Source organism: Megalobrama amblycephala, linkage group LG5 (assembly GCF_018812025.1).
Source record: "Megalobrama amblycephala isolate DHTTF-2021 linkage group LG5, ASM1881202v1, whole genome shotgun sequence".
In the NCBI taxonomy this organism is placed as follows: Eukaryota; Metazoa; Chordata; class Actinopteri; order Cypriniformes; family Xenocyprididae; genus Megalobrama; species Megalobrama amblycephala.
The window spans coordinates 17654906-17679352 of NC_063048.1; the positions used below are offsets into that span (position 1 = coordinate 17654906).

Consider the following 24447-nt stretch of genomic DNA (forward strand, 5'->3'; position numbering starts at 1 on the left):
TGTTAAAATTTAATTTGTTCCTTTTAAAGGGCTTTATATTTCCTGCCGTATGCTAATGTCTTTGTTTAATATACGTATATCAGCTGCCCGTTTTTTATTCCACCCCAACTGAAGCCATTCGCCTTGCACACTCATAGCCGCATCCCGAATTTGCATGCGAGCCAGACTAAGTAGTATGCAAAACGTTGATTAGTGCGCCCCATGTCAATAGAGGTGCCTAGATAGTGTACTGTTTTTTTTTGTTTTTTTTTTTTAATGTACATCCTTGGTTTCAGTAGCACATAATTCCTTGAGCAGTACATCAAAATTTTAAGAGCAGTTGTTAAATGTTTGAATCTAAAAGTTATATAATAATGAATAATGCAGACACAGTGTGTTTTAACGGAAACTGTGGTATAAAGAATTTTATGATGTTGTAGTTCAGTCTAATACTGGTGTATAGTCTTAATGCATACTTAAAGGGACAGTTCACCCATTAATGAAAATTCTGACATTTACTCACCCTCATGTCTTTTCAAACCTGTATGACTTACTTTCTTCTGCAGGAATCAAAAGATATTTTGATTTTTCGGTGAACTATCCTTCTAAAGATGTATACACTTTCCCATTAATGGGAATGTAGGGTAAATATAGGTGAATAGGACACATTCTGATAGCTTGTCATTGGTGTTGTTTTTAAAATATGATCCCAATGGCTTCATCAAGGTCATTTCATTCTAGTTTAGGAATTGAACTGTCCCACTTTACCTGTATTTGCTCTTCATACTTTTAGGTCATAGTAAAACTATGCAAATTGGAATGCAGCCCATGGCTTTGCACGTTTAAACGGGCAAAGTTATATCATATTACATGGCTGTCTAGAATGATCAGTTCTGATTGGCCTTCTGCAGTCACATGTTTTATACACTTCTATTCAAACGTTTTGAGGAAGTTAATACTTTTATATTCATTGAGGACACATTAAATTGATCAAAAATGTCATTAATAATGTTACAGAAATGTCGATTTAAAAAAAAATACTGTTCTTTTAAACTTTCTGTTCATCGTAGTTTCCAACTGTTTACAGCATTGATAATAAGATATGTTTCTTGAGCGCTAAATCAGCATATTAGAATGATTTATTAAGGATCATGTGACACTGAAGACTGGAGTAATTATGCTGAAAATCCAGCTTTCACATCATGACAGGTATAAATTATATATTCAAAGAAAAAGAATTTTAAATAATAATATATCACATTACTGTTTTTACTGTATTTTTGATCAAATAAATGCAGCATTGGTGATCAGAAGAGACTTATTTCAAAAACATTTAAAAAACATGTCCCCAAAAAACATTTTTTGCTGACCCCAAACTTTTTTTTTTTCTGTTTTCACAGGCAAACAATTAAAAAAAATCACAAAATTTTAACATAATACATAGTTCACCCAAAAAAAGGAAAATTTTGCCATCATTTATTCATGTTGTTTCTCTTTTTTCTTTTTCTTTTTGTGTTCTTTAGATCCTAGCATTCTTCAAAAATCTTTTGTTTTCTGCAGAAGTAAGAAAGTCATAGTTAATTTTTATGTGAACAATCCCTTCAATGTCCATTCATTTGGTATGAATGTGTGTAATAAACAGGACATGTACAGTTATTCCCAGTAAGCCCCTTCAGAATGGTACAAGACCAACTTATTGTACATTAACACAGTACGTACAGAAAAAAAGTGGACCACTTTAGGTTTAAAATGGCATTTAATGTATATATCCCATAGATATCAATTATTCTGCTCAAATTTGGCATCAGAAATGACTATCACGATAACAAAAAATGTAATGAGATTCCTCGGTGTCACTTAGTTTGTCTGCTGCAAGCATTTGCTCTGAATTTCATCTGACATAGTGAAGACTGTGTGTGATGTAACATATTTTCATGAGTGCTGCACTCTTTTTGACGTGGTGCTGCTGGGAGACGTTTCGGTCTGTTGCCCTTTCCGTCAATGGGGCAGGGCTTGGGGGGAGGAGCCCCTTAGCATGTCATTCTGATGTGACGAACAGAGATGACACGGGCAGAAAATAACCTTCTATTTCAGCCCCAACCAAAACCCCTTTAACGTCTGATGGAACCAGCCAATCACAGCTGGCTCTGTTGCTAGGTAATGGCTCTGCCGCCCCCGTGCCTAAGTATGTTAATACAAGGCGATCGCATCCCCCTTGCCGAGACGAGAGACCTTATGGATGTGGGTGTGTTGGGGGTTTGTCTACTACAGTGAGGGAGAGCGGCCGAGATGATGAGAAAAAAATACAAAGGCCAACAGGCAGAATTATAGGGGATAGACGAGAATGAATCATCGTGGTCAGATTCAGTTGGTTGGTTTCCTCAGCAGACGGCTTTATACAAAAACAACCTGTCTTCCATTTAGTTATCAGGTTCCCTCACATTGAAAAGAAAGATCAAACTCTGTTTTTCATTTTTATTTCTTTGTCTTTTAAGGTTAAGGTCTTTTTTTGTGCAAAAAAAAATTTGCAGTCTATTGTCAATTGTGTAGCGATGCACAAAGCACAGTTCACACAGAAGTCACTTTCAAACCATGTAGCTTTCTGTTGGTCAACGGTCTTGCATGGCGAGTTTGTTTGATCAACTTGAACCCTATGCAAAATCTTTCATCATCAAGCAAAATCGCACAAATTTCTATTGAATTCACTCTGTTTTGACCATGAAGTTCCATGAAATAACAGTGAATGTGACCATGCCTTTACTCTCTCTCTCTCTCTCTCTCTCTCTCTCTCTCTCTCTCTCTCTCTCTCTCATGTTGTTTCAGTAACTTTATGTGCACTCTAAAAAATAATGTGTTGGCTCAAAAAAAAAAAGAAATCCATTGCCTAATTTCCAAAGACAATTTCATTAAGTTACTACAACCTCATTTAAAAATAAAAAAAGCCAATTAACGCAGAAATTTCATTTTAATGTACAGACGATATTAATTTGATGTAATGATTAACATTATTATGTCAACAGAACTCAACAAAATAATGTTTGCAAGATTTAATTAAAACAATAAATTAGAATTTTCAACTTCTAATTTGTGCAACCATGCATTTATTTAAGTTGTGATAACAGAACCCCTGAATTACGTTTTAGTTGTTCTTCTATTATTTTTCTTTCCATTATTTTCAAGAAACATTTACAACCCGAATTCCGGAAATGTTGGGACGTTCAATAAAATGAAAACTAAAAGACTTTCAAATCACATGAGCCAATATTTTATTCACAATAGAACATAGATAATATAACAAATGTTTAAACAGAGAAATTTTACACTTTTATCCACTAAAATCATTTCATAAGCTCATTTCAAATTTGATGCCTGCTACAGGTCTCAAAAAAGTTTGCACGGGGGTAACAAATGTCTGAAAAGGCAAGAAATTTTTAAAAGATTTAGCTGGGAGAACATCTAGCAACAAAGTAAGTTAATTGATATCAGGTCTGTAACATGATTAGCTATAAAGGGATGTCTTTAGAGAGGCAGAGTCTCTCAGAAGTAAAGATGGGCAGAGCTGTGAAAGAGTGCGTAAAAAGATTATGGAATACTTTAAAAACAATGTTCCTCAATGTCAAATTGCAAAGGCTTTGCAAATCTTATCATCTACAGTGCATAACATCATCAAAAGATTCAGAGAAACTGGAGAAATCTCTGTGCATAAGGGACAAGACCGAAGACCTTTATTGGATGTCCATGGTCTTCGGGCCCTCAGACGACACTGCATCACTCAACGGCATGATTGTGTCAATGACATTACTAAATGGGCCCAGGAATACTTCCAGAACCCACTGTCGGTAAACACAATCCGCTGTGCCATCTGCAGATGCCAACTAAAGCTCTATCATGCAAAAATGAAGCCATATGTGAACATGGCCCAGAAGCGCCATTGTGTCCCGTGGGCCAAGGTTCATTTAAAATGGACTGTTTCAAAGTTGTACAGTGTTCGATGGTCAGACGAATCCAAATTTGACATTCTTGTTGGAAATCACAGACACTGTGGCTTTCCGGGCTAAAGAGGAGGGAGACCTTCCAGCGTGTCATCAGCATTCAGTTCAGTGCATTAATGCATATGGTATGGGCAGCTTGCATGTTTTGGAAGGCACTATGAATGCTGAAAGGTAAATAAAGGTTTTAGAGCAACATATGCTCCCCTCCAGACAACGTCTATTTCAGGGAAGGCCTTGTGTATTTCAGCAGGACAATGTAAAACCACATACTGCAGCTATTTCAACAGCATGGCTTCGTCGTAGAAGAGTCCATACTGAATTGGCCTGCCTGCAGTCCAGATCTTTCACCTATAGAGAAAAATACATCAAAGACGACCACAAACTCTTCAGCAGCTGGAAACATATATCAGGCAAGAATGGGACCAAATTCCAAAACCAAAACTCCAGAAACTCCTAACCTCGATGCCCAGATGTCTTTAAACCATTTTGAAAACAAGAGGGGATGCTCCACCATGGTAAACAAGCCCCCGTCCCAACTATTTTGAGACCTGTAGCAGGCATCAAATTTAAAATGAGCTCATTTTGTGCATAAAATTGTAAAATTTCTCCGTTTAAACATTTGTTGTTTTATCTATGTTCTATTGTTAATAAAATATTGGCTCATGTGATTTGAAAGTCTTTTAGTTTTCATTTTATTCAAATTTAAAAAAACTTCCCAACATTTCCGGAATTCAGGTTGTATTATTATCAGTGTTAAAAACAGTTGTGCTGCCTAATATTTTTTAAATACACAGTATTTTTGTGGAGATCATTATTTTAATGATGCTTTGATTAAAGAACAGCATTTATTTGGAATTGAAATCTTTTGTAGCATTATAAAAGTCTGTCACTTTTGATCAATTTAATGCATGCTTGCTGAATTAATTTCAGCAAAAAAATAAATAAATCTTACTGACCTCAAACTTTTTGAACAGTAGAGTATAAAGTGCTCAGTATGCAAATTTCATGCATGGAATTCCCAGAGGAATTGGATTAAAAATCCACCACTTGGCTGGAATTAATCATGCAATGTAGTAAGACCATGTGACAGTTTAGCATATCACTGTTTAAAACGTCTGTCATTGCATACTGTTTTGCATACTACTTTTAAAATTAGTGAAAAGTAGGATGAATTTAGATGAAGTGCATATTTTGTCTTTCATTTCAATTACAAATTTACTTGAATTCACCCTACATACTGCACAGTATGCAGTAAGCAGTACGCTATTCCTAATATTATTGCTATTCTGTTACTTTATGGCTGTTAGATGATTTTATTCACTATATAGCTTTGTTATTTGACTTACGCCAACATTATTGTGCAGTTCAGGAGCTCTTTCTGTGTGTGGACTTGGACATGTCCATTCCCAGTGCACATACATCAGCCCTGCTGTTGAGACGCTGTGGTGTGGCCAGTATGCAGTGACTGACGGCTTGTTAGAGTGACAGCCACCAGAACAAACACACACCACACACACAAACACTCACTTGTGTACGTGCTTGCATTAATATGTATGAACCCTGCACACATGCCCCTGGTTGTTATTTGGGAAAAAAGACCTTTACATTAATCAAAAAATGCATGAGCTTTGTATTAAATGAGATAAATATTAATGAGGAAGCATGGTTTGGATGGGCGGATGTAGTTTAATAACAAGCGTATGTGTGCCGGTGTTTCGCTGAGGAGAATGCTGGGAAGGCCGGCAGGGTGTAGGCCAGTGAGCGGAATACTAATGCGGCTGCATACCTTTGTTCCGTTCCAGCCCTCACGTTTCTCCGGAGTCATTCACATGCAGTCGAGCGCACTGTGTCTGTGGACGTACTACAATCAGATTCTTGTCCCCTCCTAGAGCACATAATATTGCTGGATTTATCATCACATGCACAGGTGTTATTATAGTACCTTTTGTGGGGTCAGCGCTAGTGCAGTCATTTGTCTTTCAGTGTGTTTCTAGTGTATGTTTATAGCAATTGAGCAGATGCTCAAGGCATTTTGGTGGTCGATCAGTAATTTTTTTTCAATGCCTGATTGTTAAACTATTTTGTTCCCATCAATTCTAAAAAGGCTACAGTCAAGACAGTGATTATTCAGTGCTGTCCTTCATATATAGAGCCTTTCAGAAATATATAGAGCCTTTCAGAATTCCAAATTCGTGTGTGTGTGTGTGTGTATATATATATATATATATATATATATATATATATATATATATATATATATATATATATATATATATATATATATATATATATATATATATATATATACACACACATATATATATATGACAAATGACTAATGACTGCACTAGCACTGACCCCACAAAAGGTACTATAGTAACACCTGTGCATGTGATGATAAATCCAGCCCTTGCAGAATCTGTGATCTGATTATAAGATCCATCTTTTCACACTGAAGACATCTAAGGGACTCAAACACAACTATTAAAAAAGGTTCAAACATTCACTGATGTTCCAGAAGGAAACACGATGCATTAAGACCCGGGAGGTGAAAACTTTTGAACAGGACGAAGATTTAGTACTGCCCTTTGGAAGCAACAGAAGATACTTACATGTTTCCCCAGATGAGGAATAAGGGTCTCATCTAGCGAAACCATCGTCATTTGCGAAAAAAATACAACTGTATATGTTTTATATATACAGATGATCACCTTGCGCATGCTTCCGCTTTCCGCATTCTTCAAAAAAGCTTACGCCGTATGTCCTATGCCTTCCCTATTCTACTTACGGAAAAAAATGGAACTAGCGCCGCATTTGTTCCGTAAGAAGAATAGGAAAGGCGTAGGACATATGCCGTAAGCTTTTTGAAGAATACTGAAAGCGTAAGCACGTGCAAGGCAATAATTTGTGTTTATAAAGCATATACAGTTGTATTTTTTCGAAAATGACCGATCGTTTTGCTAGATAAGACCCTTATTCCTCGTCTAGTATTGTTTAAAGCTCTTTGAAGCTGCACTGAAACTGTAATTTTGACCTTCAACTGTTTGGAGGCCATTTAAGTCCATTATAAGGAGAATAATTCTGGAATGTTGAATAGTTATATACCATTTTAGTTAATGTTAATTTCAACATTTACTAATACATTGTTAAAATCAAAAGTTGTATTTGTTAACATTACTTAATGCACTATCATGAACTAACCATGACTGACTATTTTTATGTTTAACTAACATTAACAAAGATTAATAAATACTGTAGCAAAGATATTGTTCATTGTTGATGTTGGTTAATAGATTAATGTTAATAAATGAGACCTTATTGTAAAGTTTCACCATTTTTATTTATACTCTTTATTTCTATGATCAATTTGTGGAAAGGAGTTCAGTTAGGAGGTCAAAAGTTGTAGAAGCTCATAAATTATGTACAGTAAGGTCTGAAGAGACTCGTATGAAATCATACAGGAGAGAAGCCAGTTTGCGGCAAAATTTTTTACAGTGCTTGAATATTGTTGTCTTTTACTGCATATGATAATTCACACACAGAAAGTAGATCTGAAATGACATTCATTACAAGATGATTAGTTAAAACATTTCAAATACACCTGCAGAATATTTTTCTAATCATGTATTTCATCTTTGAGGATTTCTTAAAAATAGTGTGTAAATCTCGTCTCATTCTTGTGAACTCAATCTTGTCTCGTCTCGTGAGCTACCTGTCTCGTCACACCCCTAAAATATATATATATATATGTATATATAATATATATGTATGTATATATAAGTGAATGTGTGTGTGTGTATGTATATGTACACAAACATGACGATTACATGACGGTTCGGTGCGTACCTCGGTATTTAAATCATGATACGATACTGATTCGGTAAAGCAGGGAGGAGAAAACTAAACAAAATAGTTTTCTTCTTTTTTTATTAAACACTGGTTTATATATAGGGAGCCCTTTCTTGCACATTACTATATTATTAAAGGTTACAATTAAAGGTGCAATGTGTAAATTTTAGCAGCATCTAGCGGTGAGGGTGTGAACTGCAACCAATGGTGCTCACCCCTCCCTTTCGGAGAAGCTACAGTGGCCATCTGGCTGACACAAGACAAAGATGTCTTCATCTGAGACAGCAGAGAGTAGCCAGTGAAGCAATGAGGTTTCTTCTTACTTCTAACAAAGAACAGTCTCTGCTTCTAATAAACCAGACGACTACTACTACTACTACTACTACTTTGTGCATATTCAATGTAGTGACGATGCAAGCTGCCTCTAAAAACACGAAAGATGTAGAAGAACAACAACATAGTCCGTTTAGGGCTACTGTAGAAACATGCCGGCGCATAATGGCGACTTAACATGTAAGGGGACCCTCAGTGTATGTAGATAGAAATGGCTTATTCTAAGGTAATAAAAACATAACGTTTATTATATAAGGTCTTTATACATCACTGAAAACATAGTTATGTATATTATATTGCATTTCTGTCAATAGATTCTCCTAAATTTTACACATTGCACCTTTGCCCAAATATTAAATTCAGTTGCTATTTATTTTTAGATATAATAATAAACACTCAAATAAAAAAAAATAAAAAAAAATTGCACATAATGCAGGTTTTGCATTAACACTTATAAAATGATTACTCCAATTCATTTTTGAAATATAATCATTACTGTCATGACAAATTTATTTAAAAATACTGTATTAAATAATTAAGACATTACTAACAGGTAAAGAAAATATAATGAATATAATAAATATATTTACTAATATATATTAATGAATATATATAATAATATATTATATAATATAATAATATAACAGTATATAATAAATATATTCAAAATAATGAATATATAAGCTAATATAGTGATATATTTAGTGAAATGCTCCCCTCTAGAGGTCCTTTCTGTAGTGAACTAACTTGCTGTGGGCACTAAATGACTTGCCTGAGGTAAATGTAATGCTATGTGGGATATTTTTCTCAAGCTGTTTTTTTTTTTTTTTTTTTCTTTCTGCGGTTGAAACACCGGTTGAGAGATTACACACATATCTAGATAGTCTGTTCTTCTTCTTCTGTGCTTTTCCCTGTTGTGGTGGTTAGCAAACAGTGCTGCATTACCGCATACCCCTTCTGGATTAGAGTGTGAATTGCCTGGGATTGATTGTATTTGTCGTCTAACTGCATGAACGGGATGAATACATGTACCGATACACCCCTAACATATATATACATACACACACACACACACACACACACAAAACACTTAGGTATACACTCACACACATATTTGTTTATATCCCAGGTAATATCTCACATGAATACCTCAGTTGTCTAAATGAATTGCAGGGACGTGATCATAAACAACAAAATTACTTCCTTGATTTAACCATCACTTATACCCTTCATTAACAGCCTTGTGAAATGACACTTCGTGAAGGGTTTTAGTTCTTTCACTGAAAAATAAATGTCCATTTTATTATTGTGCATATGTTTAAATTGACAAATCAATGTCTTCGGTTGCAATGTGACATTTTTGTAGCACATTTTATTGTGCAAATATGACTTGTTTTATGTTTATGTATGATGTTTGGGTTCAGTAGACTGCATGTGTGTTCTCCCCGCTGTAGCCAGGCCTTTTCCATGGGGAGTTTCACCACATTAGTGGACTCCAGTCTAAATGTCACCCACTACTGAAAGACAACTCCTCCCTGCACCAGCAAGGAGCCCCTGCACTGACCTTGATCCTGCAGAAATGTCACGGTATCCACCCCGCCTTGACATTACACTGGAGAGAAGGGACTATATTTGCACATGAAGACTCTTGCCATTAAATATCCCACACAACCATTTGTTGAACCTTCTGTTTGTTTGGCTTTGAATGGCCCTTGTGTTACCTCTCTGTTGTTTGTCTTTTTACTATACACTGGTGGTTACAATCACTTTCCTTAGTGTTTACAAGCTGTGTACGGTCTACATAGTAAGCTGTCTAATATAGCAACATCTTAACTGTAATAGAGCCTCGAAAATGTTTGATTTGAAATGTTAATCAAGTTTATCATTTAGCGCTATTTCTATAGTACAAGCAAGTGTCTCTTTACATAGTCATTGCAAATAAAGAGTTATTTCATACAACTAGCTCTCCTTTTAAAAACTCCACACAGTTGATTTCATTAGAGACTGGCATTAGCATATTGACAATGCGTACTGTTGCACGATTCTTTGTTGAAAATTGAACACCTGCAAATCTAAATATAGTGTTGTCATTTTGTTTCTTCCAAGCGTCAGAGAAAGGAGCATTTTTATGTTTTTGAGCAGCAAATCATCATATTAGTATGATTTCTGTAGGATCATTTGACACTGAAGGCTGACGTAATGATACTGAAAATTCAATTTTACTGTCACAAGAATAAATTGTTTTAAAATATATTCAAATTGAAATTAGATTATTTAAATTGTAATAATATTTCAAAATGTTTGATCAAATTAATGCAGCCTTGGTGAACATAAGGCCCTGTTTACACCTGGTATTGAGATGTGTTTTGGTCAATCCGATCACAAGTAGACAAGGCAGACGCATATCTGTTTACACCTGGTGTTTTAATCCATCTCTTTTGTCAACTTTCAACCACTTCGTCCTGATTTATTTGAGGGCAGGGTCTATGGGCGTGGCTCTGTATTCTGCTCTGACAGCCACTAGACTAAACTGAACTCTTGAGTATGGGTTAGAAATCAGAAATGGTGAGAGAACATTGTGCTTGGTACGTTTTTCATCTTCAAACCAAACTTGGCTCTTCAGCCGACAAAGTTTAAATCCTGTCTGGCTAGCGCGCTTCTCATAATGTTTATGTGTTAGTTTAGCAGGTGGACAGAAGGTGGTCTTTTGTGGATGTTTGAACACATTCGACCACATGAGCGCCTACACTACGAAAGCAATCCGGTCGAATGCAGTTTCGAATGCCTCTGTAAGTGGTAAAAAGTGGCAAAACATTTTAGACCCTGTTTGTACCTGTATTTAGCATTGACCACTTGTGATCCAATCGACTAAAACGCATCTTAATATCAGGTGTAAACAGGGCCTAAGAGACTTACCAACCCCAAATCTTTCAACACTACTGCACTTTTTAGTATTGATTATATTTTGGATGTAAAATGTGTTGTCATTTCTTTTTTCTTTGGAACATAGATGCGTCGCTGCCTAGGATTTTGGCTTTAGACTTGGTACAGCAGCCTAATTTTGGTTTTGGAACGGAGTTAAAATGTCTGTTTTGGAAGAACATGAAAAACGTGAGTTTTATGTGCGCACAGTGTGACGGAAACCTCGAGGGATTGCAAGAGGAGTAATTCAGAGGAGAGTTTCGTCATTCTGGTGTTGGATTCAACACTGTCCTCATCTCTGTTTCTCTCCTCCAGGCCCAACTGTGTTCTGTCCTGTAAAATTGCTTTTAAATTACATTTCTAGGTTTCTCCAAAGATTTCCTTTACTGTCTCTGGCAGAGAGGAAATAAATATCCATTTGGACTATCCAATTTCAGCTACTTCTGTGCTATGGATGTTGACAGTGAGCTGGACACAACGTACCATTCAGGTCTTCAACCCTCAGTGTTTTCCATATAGAGGATAATTCTGGATTTAAAAAAAAAAAAAAAAAAAAAAAATATATATATATATATATATATATATATATATATATATATATATAGGGATACCCCTATATATATATTAGTATTATTATTTTAGTATATTATTTTTTTTTTATATTTTATATATTTTTTTAATATTATTTTATTTATATTATATTATATTGCTGTCAGCTGAACCTATTAAATTAGTGGAATTAATTGTGAAGAATAATGTGATTAAAAACATCAAACCATGTTTACCAAGATCCATAATATAATGTCTTTGAATTATCTTCAATTGGACATTTTTCTCAACAGATATTGACATATGCAGTTAATTAATCAGAATATTATTACTAATTAATTTGATCAAAATCAACATTTTAATTGATTGACAGCCCTAATAAAGATGCATAGTTGAGATTTTACAATAATATTTGTAATAATTTGATAGGATTCTCATGTCTCTATTTAACACATTAACACTTCATACTCGATTCGAAAACATAATCTGAAAATTGGATATGATGAAGAGTGTTAAAGGAAGCAGAGCACCCTGTACAAATCATGATAAATGTGTGCGAATGAGCCGCGCTCACCCATGCTGTGCCGCCAGAGCTTCACTCCGCAGCCTCGGGCATCAGGTGGCTGGATTTAAATAGCGAGGGCCGAGGCCACATCTGTTGCGGCTGGTCTGGTGGAGAGAGTCGCCGATGCTCGGGTCTGTGTGTGCGAGATGACATTTAGATGAGAGGGGTTTACCCAGCAGCTGTGCAGACACTGGTTGGCATGATGGATGATGGGTCCTGTTGCCTAATGTACAGCACACAAAAACAGGCGTGCACTGTTGCTCGAATGCTCGTGTGGATTTTTGTAAGAGGCAATGGCTCCCTTCTGAACCAGAATTATCTGTAGTTTGTGTGCGTGTGTGCGTGTGTGTGTGTGTGCGTGTGCGCGTGTGTGTGTGTGTGTGTGTGCGTGTGTGTTTCTGTAATAGCTTTACCTTTATTAGAGACAAATACACAAGCTTAGTTCTGATGAATACCAGTTGTATCTACACTATGTTCAGAATAGTATTCTAGCGATTAATGTTTCAAGCAGTATTATGCTATGTTTTTGTCACATGACCTCATTACATTTATTCAGCTTGTGGGTCTGGAAATTAATATGGATCCTTTTTTCCATTTTCTCTAAAAATATCTTTAATCAGTCAAATAATGACTCAAGAAGGAAATGTTTTGAATTTCAGATTGATAGTTGATATTGCTTCTAGCCATTCATCATTTTGGAAATAGTGCTTCAGTTGAGCCAGTGAATTGTGGGATACAGTATTACAGTGTGCTCTGGGAGTGTTCTGAACATTTGATATCCATACAAATATTGTATATATGAGTAATATGCATCCTGAACCCATCTATGGATATTATTCTCTAGATATTGTTTTCCTCTTCTAGACTGTATTGTTTTGGATGCATACTACCATACTTCTACTAGTATTTATAGTCATGTGCATACGGATAATCTTAAATATAGTCTTCTTCTAGAATATGTGAGTTTGGATGCATAGTGTACTACCATATTACTTATACTATTTTTGCTGTATACAGTTTCAATACTCTTATGTGGATATGTAAAGTCTTGGATATAGTATTTCTCTTCTAGACGGTGGGGGTTTGGTTGCATACTACCATACTAATACTAATTTTTCAGTATGAATATTATGTGCGTGTATCGTCTTGGATACACTAGGTTTGGATGCATACTGCCATACTAATACTAATGTTGTTATGTACATGTGTATAGTCTTGGATATAGTCTTCCTCTTCTAAATTATATGGGTTTGGATGCATACCACCATACTAGGACTATTTTTGTCATTTTGTATCTGTGTGTTTAGTCTTCTCTAGATTATATGGGTTTGGATGCATACTCCTACAATTTTTGCGATTATGTGTAGAATTTAAGTCTTATGTGCATAATATGTACCGTATATTATCTTCCTTTTCTTCATGATTCTTTCTTCATGATTTTGCAATGCATACTACTAGGGCTGCACAATATATCGCATGAGATTGTCACGCGCATTTCGTCAGGAAAGCCGGTTCCCTGATTACCGCTAAATCGCCATCACCTGCTTTCAAATGGAGCGGCATTTAATAGACAGAGCCGTAGTTCACTGACAAGCCACGCAATATCGCGTTCATTATCGAAGGCGATTCATCTGACGAAATGCGCGTGACAATCTCATGCGATATATCGTGCAGCCCTACATACTACTCATACTAGCTCGTACTTTACTATTTTTGCAGTATGTACTTTATATTGTATATAGTATGCAATTTTATCCTTTGATGCACCCTAGGGTTGTCAAAAGTACTGACTTCAGGAGCATTTGAAAGCAGGCGTCCATCACCGGATATATTAGGGATCAACTGATAGATACCTGCTTTCAAACGCTCCCGTGTGTATCTGACTAAGCGCTCAGTAAAGAGCATCAAAGGTGTCTATTTACAACATGTTTCTGTAGCGTTGATTATTGTAGCCAATCACAGACATATCTGTTGAGTGCGTGGACACAATGGCCAATCAGAGGTGTTTAAGAATCTGCTCAACAGCGCTCAAAATGCTAGGGAGAAATACTGGTATCGTCACATTTTTTAAATTTCAGTGCCGTTGTCGGTACTTTTGACAATCCAAATGCAACCAGTTAGATTATACATACTGCATAAACATGAGTAGTATGGTAGTATGCATCCCAAACTCTGTAAACTAAATAAGGAAGACTACATGTGTTTGGATGCATACTACTCGTACTATTTATTTATTTTTTTAAAGTATGCACTATGCAATATGTATAATGTTAAAGGACCGTAGAACGCATTTTCAAAAGATGTAATATAAGTCTAAGGTGTCCCCTGAATGTGTCTGAAGTTTCAGCTCAAAATACCCCATAGATTTTTTTAACTGCCTATTTTGGGGCATCATTAAATATGTGCCGATTCAGGTTGCAGCCCATTTAAATTCTCGTGCTCCCCGCCCCCGAGCTCGCGCTTGCTTTAAACAGCATAAACAAAGTTCACACAGCTAATATAACCCTCAAAATGGATCTTTACAAAGTGTTCGTCATGCAGCATGTCTAATCACGCAAGTACGGTATTTATTTGGATGTTTACATTTGATTCTGAATGAGTTTGAGGCTGTGTTCCGTGGCTAACGGGCTAAAGCTAACATTACACACTGTTGGAGAGATTTATAAAAAAGTTGTATATTAAATTATACAGACTGCAAGTGTTTAAAAAATGAAAATAACGACAGACTTTTCTCCGTGAATACAGTAAGAAACGATGGTAACTTTAACCACATTTAACAGTACATTAGCAACATGCTAACGAAACATTTAGAAAGACAGTTTACAAATATCACTAAAAATGTCATGATATCATGGATCATGTCAGTTATTATTGCTCCATCTGCCATCATCTGCAGTATGTTTATTGTGTACCGTATACATTTTTGTCTTAATGCTATGCTATTTGTACTGGCTTTCTTGAAAGTTAAACATTTTGAAGGTAGTGTATTTTTTATGTGTTTAATTTGCTCAAGTTGAGCTTAATTGGCTATTTTGTTAAATAATGATTATGTCTGTCATTGAAACAGTGTGCGGTCACCTTTATAACTACTGTCAGCAGTCAGAAACCCTGCTGGTTTTTTGTTACCCAGGTCTCCCTCGCTCTGCATGAGGTGCACCTCGGCGCAGTGAATAATCCACCTGCCCCTGACATTTCACTCTTCCTCACAAATAATATCTCTTCACCAGACCGCACGTTTGAAGCTCATACGGCTTCCTCCCGCCACATTACTGCAGCCCACCGTTGCCTTTTCCTGAGCAATTGAGCTGAGAACAGTGGGAAACCTCACCCTTCCTCCACCCTCTGCTTTCCCATCTCCTTTCACCTATTCAGAAAGAGGTTTTCCCCTTTCGTTCCTGCTCCAGATCTGCTGTGACAGACAAATGAAGCCAGATACTGAGCGCTCTGATTGGACGGATGGGGAAAACGCATCTTCTTTTTCGTTCTTTGTTCTATTTATGGTACAAAGCTTTGCAGCTTTTGGATAATGAAGCGTTCTATGTTGTCCTCAGAAAGAGTGATTCTCCAAGCTTGAGGGTTGGCGCCTCATCGAGTTAAACCTTAGGTGATGTCTATCTAGACGATAAACCGAAAATGTGGCACGCGTTGATAAAACGCACTTTTTCTCTTGCAGCTGACAGAAAGTCGATTTTCAAGTTGAGAAATATAATCGAAATGTGTAACTATTACACCTGACGGTTTGACAGGTGTCACCTATTGATTATGTTTTCATATTGGCACGCAAACAACCCTCAAATGACTATGCCAGGAGAAAAAAAAAAATCCATATTCCATCTGGCAGTGCATCAAAAGGACATCCGTGCTTATTTTTAGAATGAATCCTATCAACATACACACAAACACGGGCACTCATTAAACGCCACAGTTTGTAACTCAGAAATATCTTCGCTGTTCGTTGAAGGAGACATTAGCATTGTGTGACCTCTAGCATGCTGTTCTCCTTCCCTGCCTTTCCATATCTACACCCTAATCAATTTGAGCCAGATCAAAAAGCCCGACATCTTCCTCTTCAAATGGATTAGCTCCTTTTGTGGCATCTTAAGGCTGATTGAGGGAAGTGTGCTGCGTGGAATACATCAGGACAACTGCCGCCCCATGCAGCACTGCTCTCGCCTTCATGTTTATTTATTGCAAAGCCCCTAAAAGGCAAAAAAAGCACCTGTTTCCTTCCCTGGTTTCCTGTCAGCAAATGAAACCTGGGGACAGAAAGACTGCTCTGATGAGACGAATGTCTAATGCATCTGCCTGTTGTGCGTCTATTGCCAAGCAGTGGATCAAACACAACACTGTCTCGGGTTAACTCAGGCTTTCCAACATCAGACGGTTAACCTTGAAAGATTTCGGATGTTTCGTCTATATCATATTTGTCTCTTAAGGGCAATTTACTAGGCCTGTGATGTTTGGCGAGAAGTTCTTGTCAAGAGTTGAAATCAATTTTTTTTATTGCATTGCAAAAGTTTGTATTGCTTTGTACCTATCATAGACTGTTAGAGACTGACCTGCTTTGGTTGTTTCACATCTGTTTTTTTCTGGCTATGCCGCTCTTTTATTGCAATGTATTACTATTACTTCATTCAGCTTATTTCCTTTCATACATAATTTTCTCTCTGTGTTTTTAATTTTAGATTTTATATTTTTAAATTTATATTATTGTCTTTGATTTTAATTTTCTGTTTTGTTTTTTTTCTATTTTCTTATTCGATTTTATGTTCTTAAATAATTTTAAAATTGATTTTGGCATGTTTTTATTTTTAAAAATAAATTAATTAGTAATTTATTTTTACTTGTTTATTTATTTTAATATTTATATATTTTTAAATGTTATATAAATTGATATATATGTTAATTCTTTATTACGCTTGCCTATGTAAAGCATTTTGACTATTTTGTCCTACTTTAAAGTATTATTCTAAAATGTAACTAGCAACTAGATCTAAGTTTTTTTCTGAATGTGGCCCATGTATAACTCGTCACCACAATGCTAGGTGTTGTGGATATATTTTCCAGGGCATTGCTGTGGTGTTGCTAGGGTATTATGGGTGCTAGGTTTTTGCTTACTAGCACAAGTGTCTGCTATGATATTCTAGTATGGATCTGGTCTTTTATTCAATACATCGTTACACAACTGAGTTAAAGGGTTAGTTCACCTAAAAATGAAAATAATGTCATTTATTACTCACCCTCATGTTGTTCCACACCCCTAAGACCTTTGTTCATCTACAGAACCTTAATATTCTACCTTAATATTATAAAGCGATGAGAATACATTTTGTGTGCCAAAAAAATAAAAAATAAAAAAAAATAACGATTTTTCAACAATATCTAGTGATGGGCGATTTCATCCACTTTATAATATTAAGGTAGAACCACTGTACTCACATGAACTGTTTTAAATATGTCTTAAGGCCCTTTCTAGATCTTGAGAGGTTCAGTGACATTGCTGGCAATAGAGGCCTCACTGAGCCATCGGATTTCATCAAAAATATCTTAAGTTGTGTTCCGAACGAAGGTCTTACGGGTGTAGAACGACATGAGGGTGGGTAACAAATGATATTTTTGGGTGAACTAACCCTTTAAGAATGCTCTGTGCCTCCTTAGAATTCTGTATAAAGATGTAATGCACATTTAATGCATAAAAGCCAGAGTAAATTCTGCCTGCTCAGACCCACCTTAATCCCTAATTTCAAAGAATCCAGATCTGATTGTTGTGTAAATGCATTTATGCCACCTCTGAGCAACATTGTATCTATATAGATTGTGTAAAGACACCTAAATGCCACTTCAGAAGCGATTCTGTGCCACCACTGCAATTCTGTTTAATCAAGTAAAAATCTTTTAGCAGGTGGCAATCTAAAGCCGTATGATTTTAAGTATCATTCATGTATCATATCATTTAAGTTTACCACTTAAGACTACGGTTTTTCAAATCTAGATATCTAAGTATATATTAATGCTTGCCTTAATAATCCAGTAAAATCCTAAGTGATAAATTCAAATCCCGTCCTACGTTATTATCTGATTTTTATTTTCTGTCTGAAATTCATGAAGTTTTGCAAGTTAAAAGCAAATGTTTCATATTCTCTTTAAATCCATGAATTAAAGGTGCCCTAGAACCAGTTTTTACAAGATGTAATATAAGTCTAAGGTGTCCCCTGAATGTGTCTGTGAAGTTTCAGCTCAAAATACCCCATAGATTTTTTTTTATTTTTATTTTTTAACTGCCTATTTTGGGGCATCATTAACTATGCACCGATTCATGCTGCGGCCCCTTTAAATCGCATGCTCCCTGCCCCCCGAGCTCTCGACTATAATACAGTGCATTTACAAAGTTCACACAGCTAATATAACCCTCAAATGGATCTTTACAAGATGTTCGTCATGCATACTGCATGCATGCATCGGATCGTGTGAGTATAGTATTTATTTGGATGTTTACATTTGATTCGGAATGAGTTTGATAGTGCTCTGTGGCTAACGGGCTAAAGCTAACATTACACACTGTTGGAGAGATTTATAAAGAATGAAGTTGTGTTTATGAATTATACAGACTGCAAGTGTTTAAAAATGAAAATAGCGATGGCTCTCTTGTCTCCGCGACTACAGTAAGAAATGAAGGTAACTTTAACCACATTTAACAGTACATTAGCAACATGGTAACGAAACGTAAAGGTGCCCTAGATTCAAAATTTGAATTTACCTTGGCATAGTTGAATAACAAGAGTTCAGTACATGGAAAAGACATACATTGAGTTTCAAACTCCATTGCTTTCTCTTTCTTATGTAAATCTCATTTGTTTAAAAGACTTCCGGAAAACACGCGGATCTCAACATAACACCGACTGTTACGTAACAGTCGGGGTGTACGCCCCAATATTTGCATATGCCAGCCCATGTTCCCAACATTATGAAAGGCATTAGACAAGGGCAGCCAGTAACGTCTGGATCTGCACAGGTGAATCAACAGACTAGGTAAGCAAGAACAACAGCGAAAATGGCAGATGGAGCAATAATAACTGACATGATTCATGATAGCATGATATTTTTAGTGATATTTGTAAATTGTCTATCTAAATGTTTCGTTAGCATGTTGCTAATGTACTGTTAAATGAGGTTAAAGTTACCATCGTTTCTTACTGAATTCACGGAGACAAGAGCCGTCGCTATTTTCATTTTTAAACACTTGCAGTCTGTATAATTCATAAACACAACTTCATTCTTTATAAATCTCTCCAACAGTGTAGCATTAGCCGTTAGCCACGGAGCACAGCCTCAAACTCATAGAGAATCAAATATAAACATAAAAATAAATACTTTACTCACATAATTCAAAGCATGCATACAGCATGCGTGACGAACATCTTGTAAAGATCCATTTGAGGGTTATATTAGCTGTGTGAACTTTGTAAATGTGCTGTAATATAATCGAGAGCTCGTGTGGCAGGGAGCACGCGAATTAAAGGGGCGGCGCGCTGAAAAAATCAGTGCATAGTTAATGATGCCCCAAAATAGGCAGTTAAAAAAAAAAATAATTAAAAAAAATCTATGGGGTATTTTGAGCTGAAACTTCACAGACACATTCAGGGGACACCTTAGACTTATATTACATCTTGTGAAAAAGCATTCTTGGGCACCTTTAATTTATAAAGACAATTTACAAATATCACTAAAAATATCATATAATCATGGATCATGTCAGTTATTATCGCTCCATCTGCCATTTTTCGCTATTGTTCTTGCTTGCTTACCTAGTCTGATGATTCAACTGTGCACAGATCCAGACGTTAATACTGGCTGCCCTTGTGTAATGCCTTGAACATGAGCTGGCATATGCAAATATTGGGGGCGTACATATTAATGAGCCCGACTGTTATGTAACAGTCGGTGTTATGTTGAGATTCGCCTGTTCTTCTGAGGTCTTTTAAACAAATGAGATTTACACAAGAAGGAGGAAACAATGGAGTTTGAAAATCAATGTATGTCATTTCCATGTACTGAACTCTTGTTATTCAACTATGCCAAGGTAAATTCAATTTTTGATTCTAGGGCACCTTTAAGGAAATTATTCTATTAATAAAAGTTGATAGCATCTCATTGTCCTGTGTATGTATTGCACAGGGCAAGATTGAGCTTGCTTTCCTGCACAGTTTTCTCTAACACACTCTGTCTGTGCCTGCAGCGCATAATTGCCTGAGATTCTTCTGCCTTCTGTTCTTTGTACACAGGCAGAATGAATGGCTCTCTGTGTGTGGAGTAAATAGACACGTTTCTGTGTGCATCGGAGTGTTGATGAGAGCAAGTGTGTAGATGCTTATTAACCGTTTCATACCGCGGTCCTCAGAAATATCGTATGAGAAGGCTCTTTGCACACCATGTGCCTGGCCCTTGAGACTGGACACTGTCTGTCTTTCAGCCCTAACCTTTGTTTTGAACGCAGCTTTGGGAGCAGTTTCTGTCCCTCCCTCTCTATCTCTTTGTCTCTCCGTATCTCATTTCATTGTCTTGCTTGTTCCAGTTTCCTGCTTGTCCCTTTTCATTTTTATCACGCTTTGTATTTCTTTGCCATCTCCTCTTTGTTTGAATTTCCTTCTCCTTTTTGTTGTGCCACCAGCTTCTCACTCTAAATAAAGTAATCAAGCTCAGCACTTTATTTTCCTTGGTGTGCATTCTCACATGACAGGTTTCCTTTCTCTCTCTGTGGCTTTAAAAGAAAATGTGGATCCTTGAAAAAAGGAAAGGAGAAAAGAAAAAGCCTGTCCAAGGAGATAAGAGCCAACCTGTGGGAAAAAGCAATCAGAGAAACACGAAACCCATATTAACCCACAGGACGACTTTTAGCACTCAGACCAACACTGATCCTGCCTCTTCAGAATCAGATGGAAAGAATTTCATGGGCTGAATATCAACTATTTTGAAGGACATGTCCAGGTGACATGTCACCCACATATTAAAAGAATTCAGAATTTGGGAAAATATGTGCTTAATTATCTAAACAATAATGTCACAATGCAAAAATTCTTAATGGACATAAATAAAAGCGTTATTTTATTTACATAAAGTTTACTTTTTAATTTGATTTCTTTTCATTTTAAGGTAAAATAAAACATGCTTTTTGTGAGATTCACCCCACAAGATTTGCAAACCTGCACCAGATTTTAACATCCTGTTTAAATAACCTCTTTTGCTCCCAGTATGTCAAGGAAAGTAGGTGTGATCTGCCTGAAAAGTGTCTTTTGTATCATTTCAAATTGGTTAGCATGATCTTGGCAAACTGAACCCGTCTCCGGGTGATTAATTGCCGCAACATTAGACAAGCACTGTAGTGTTGGACAAATGGCCTTCACAGTAACGTTAGATTGACTGGCAAACCCAAGACTGTGAAAACAGTCCAGACTAAAAGCCCTTGGCTGGAACCCAATGAACCCCTTCAGCTGAGGGCCCTCAGGCCCCTTCATTACAGCATGCAGACGTGCCAGTATAAATACATATTTCAGCTTCAATCTGAGCTGATTCGAGTTTTACGCCCGATACTGCTCATGTGAAATATGGTGTAAACGCTGAGCTGTTCAGACAGACAGCGGGAAGTGCGAGTATAGGGCAGATTAGCCGACATCCTCCAGCGGTGTTTCAGGGTGTGTGCTCATCCTCCTCTGATGAATAAGGTGGACGACCTCAGTGTCCTTTAGCTGAACTCCATATGGTAATTCACGGTGCAGTACATTGAATAATACTGATAGTTTGGAAAATGTGGGATTTTGAGACTCCTTCATGTATGAATGCACCCAATGTAAGTAATTTGATCTTTTGCTGCCTTTATTTTCTCAGGACAAGCCAGATGCAACCTAAAGCATCTGCTGCTCTTACTAGAAGTATACAACTAGAAGAACCAGCTTTCATCAATCCACAGAACGAACAGGGGAACCATGAAGAACATATACATGTGGCGTCGTCCAGCTCGGCCGTGCAAAGAGCCAGTCAGATGCTGCAGGATCTGGGGCGGCTTAAAAATGAGATGAGGAGTCTACTGCAGGTGAGAGCTTCAGAAATCAATGCTAACTTTCACACTCTGATAGTCCTGCTTTTGGTTTAGTTACTAGAATGGATCTCTGCAGTGGCATTATCAGTCTTGGCCAAACCAATTAAAACTTGAATTGCTGTCTTGTACTAATTTGTCAATATTCTTAAACAGGTCGATGGCTAAAAAGTGGCTTTGCAGAAAAATTCAGCCTGTGATATATATTTTGCGGCATACAGACAAAATAGCCTTGTCTCTCTGTCTATCTATCTATCTATCTGTCTGTCCATCTTTCTCTCTCTCTCTCTCTCTCTCTCTCTCTCTCTCTCTCTATATATATATATATATATATATATATATATATATATATATATATATATATATATACATTGGGTGTAACAGTATTGAAGTCATGGTTCGGTACGGGTTCGGTAAAGCAGGGGGAAGAAAACTTAACATGAAATTGCTTCTTTTTTCTTCTTTTTTTATTAAACTGTGGTTTATTTAAAGAGAGTGGCTCTCTCTTTAAATAAATCAAATTATAATTAACATTTTCTCAAGGATAAAAAATCTATCCCAGCTAATGCTGTAAACTATATACAGGGAGCCCTTTCTTGCACATTACTGTAATATTAAAGGTTACAATTAACAACAGAGCCCAAACTATTAAATGCAGTTGCTATTTATATTTAAACATAATAATCAACACTCAAATAAAAAATAAACATGTACATTGCACATAAGGCAGGTTTTGCATTAACTTCTAAATCTAATTATAAAATTATTTTACAATTATTTTTCTACTCCAATTCATTTTTGAAATATGTGACCCGATCTGGCGAAATGAGTCGGAAGTCGCAACGTTCTATTTTAAGATATGGGCCGATAATGTGGAAAAACATTGAAAAAATTGATTTTTTTTTTTAAGCTAATTTCAAAGAACAGACTTTCAAAAATAATCTCCCAAAGTTTCGTAGTCCAGATAATCGAGTAAAGGTATTTAAATGGCTATTAAATTTGACATGGTTTCACTAAATTAGCTGGAAATGAACTTCTCAACTCCTCTCGTCACTTATGAGCATTTTCCAGTATCCCCTGAAACGTCATTATCTCTGCTCTACAAATATGGTGTTACACGTTGTATAGAACCGATCAAAAATCTGACCTAAACGCTGATTTTTAACAATGGGAAGCCCCGTTTCGACTGACAGGCACGCGATCGGTCCAGCCATCCTCCTGTCAGACTAGCGCGCCTTATAAAATAAAACTCCCATTTGCGTGTCTCTCTTTAAAAGCCAATAAAAATTGAATCCATATAGGTAGCACAAAAATTATTTTTGCATACAAAACCAAAGACTTTAAAATTTCATATCAAGCCTCCAACATGCTTCTGTTGCGTTATTTTCACCCTCTAATGAGTCTGAGAAATATACTTACAACAAAAATAGCACAGCAGCTAACTGAATACAAGTATGTATTTCACGTGCTCATAACTTCATGAAAAATGCACAGATCATAAAAATCGCACATCAATATTTAAAGCAGATTCTCAAGATTAAAATGAATCCAAAATCAATATAATATATTGCGTTGATCACAGGATATTACTCACGAAATGATTTAACATACTTGGCTAAAACATGTCTATCATCTCTCCTGGATGCAGTGTGTATCCAATGATCCCGGACCCATCCATGTTTGTTTTCCAACGTGGAATAACACAAAATAGATATCATTTTAAAGCTTAGAATCTCATCTTTTTAATGCATCTAACCATTTTGAAAAACTCCTAACGAGTGCTGAGAAGCACCTCTAAACCGGAGTTTACCGCCCGTTGGCGCCACCTGGCGGCGGAAAAAATGAACAACAATTTTTCAAACTATTCTTTATAATATCACCACGAAATTTGAACCAGATGCAGCTCACATATAGGAGAGCATCACCAAAAAAGTTTTTTTAGCGATCTTATTGTGTTCCTGAGTTATTCCATGTCAAATAAAAAAAGAAAAATTATTTTTTAAAAATTATATATATTTTTTGTCTTTTATCAGCTGTTTCTCGGCAAGAAAATGTCCAAATGTAATGTAATTTATATTTTCTTAAAATTTAAAATGTTTTGTATCAAATGATACCTACCTTTTGACTCTCCTTGCTAGAGTTTTGGAGTTATGAGTCTTTACTTTTGT

General features: G+C 36.3%; 1 protein-coding gene across 2 annotated transcripts in view; it reads left to right on the plus strand.

The window, feature by feature from the left end:
• Nucleotides 1-24447, plus strand: part of kiaa0586 (KIAA0586 ortholog) — a 154434-nt gene that overhangs the window by 37486 nt on the left and 92501 nt on the right. For both annotated transcript variants that reach the window (XM_048190913.1, XM_048190914.1), the window contains one exon: nt 22072-22276. In XM_048190913.1, coding sequence (XP_048046870.1) covers nt 22072-22276 — 205 coding nt within the window. The remainder of the gene's footprint in view (nt 1-22071; nt 22277-24447) is intronic.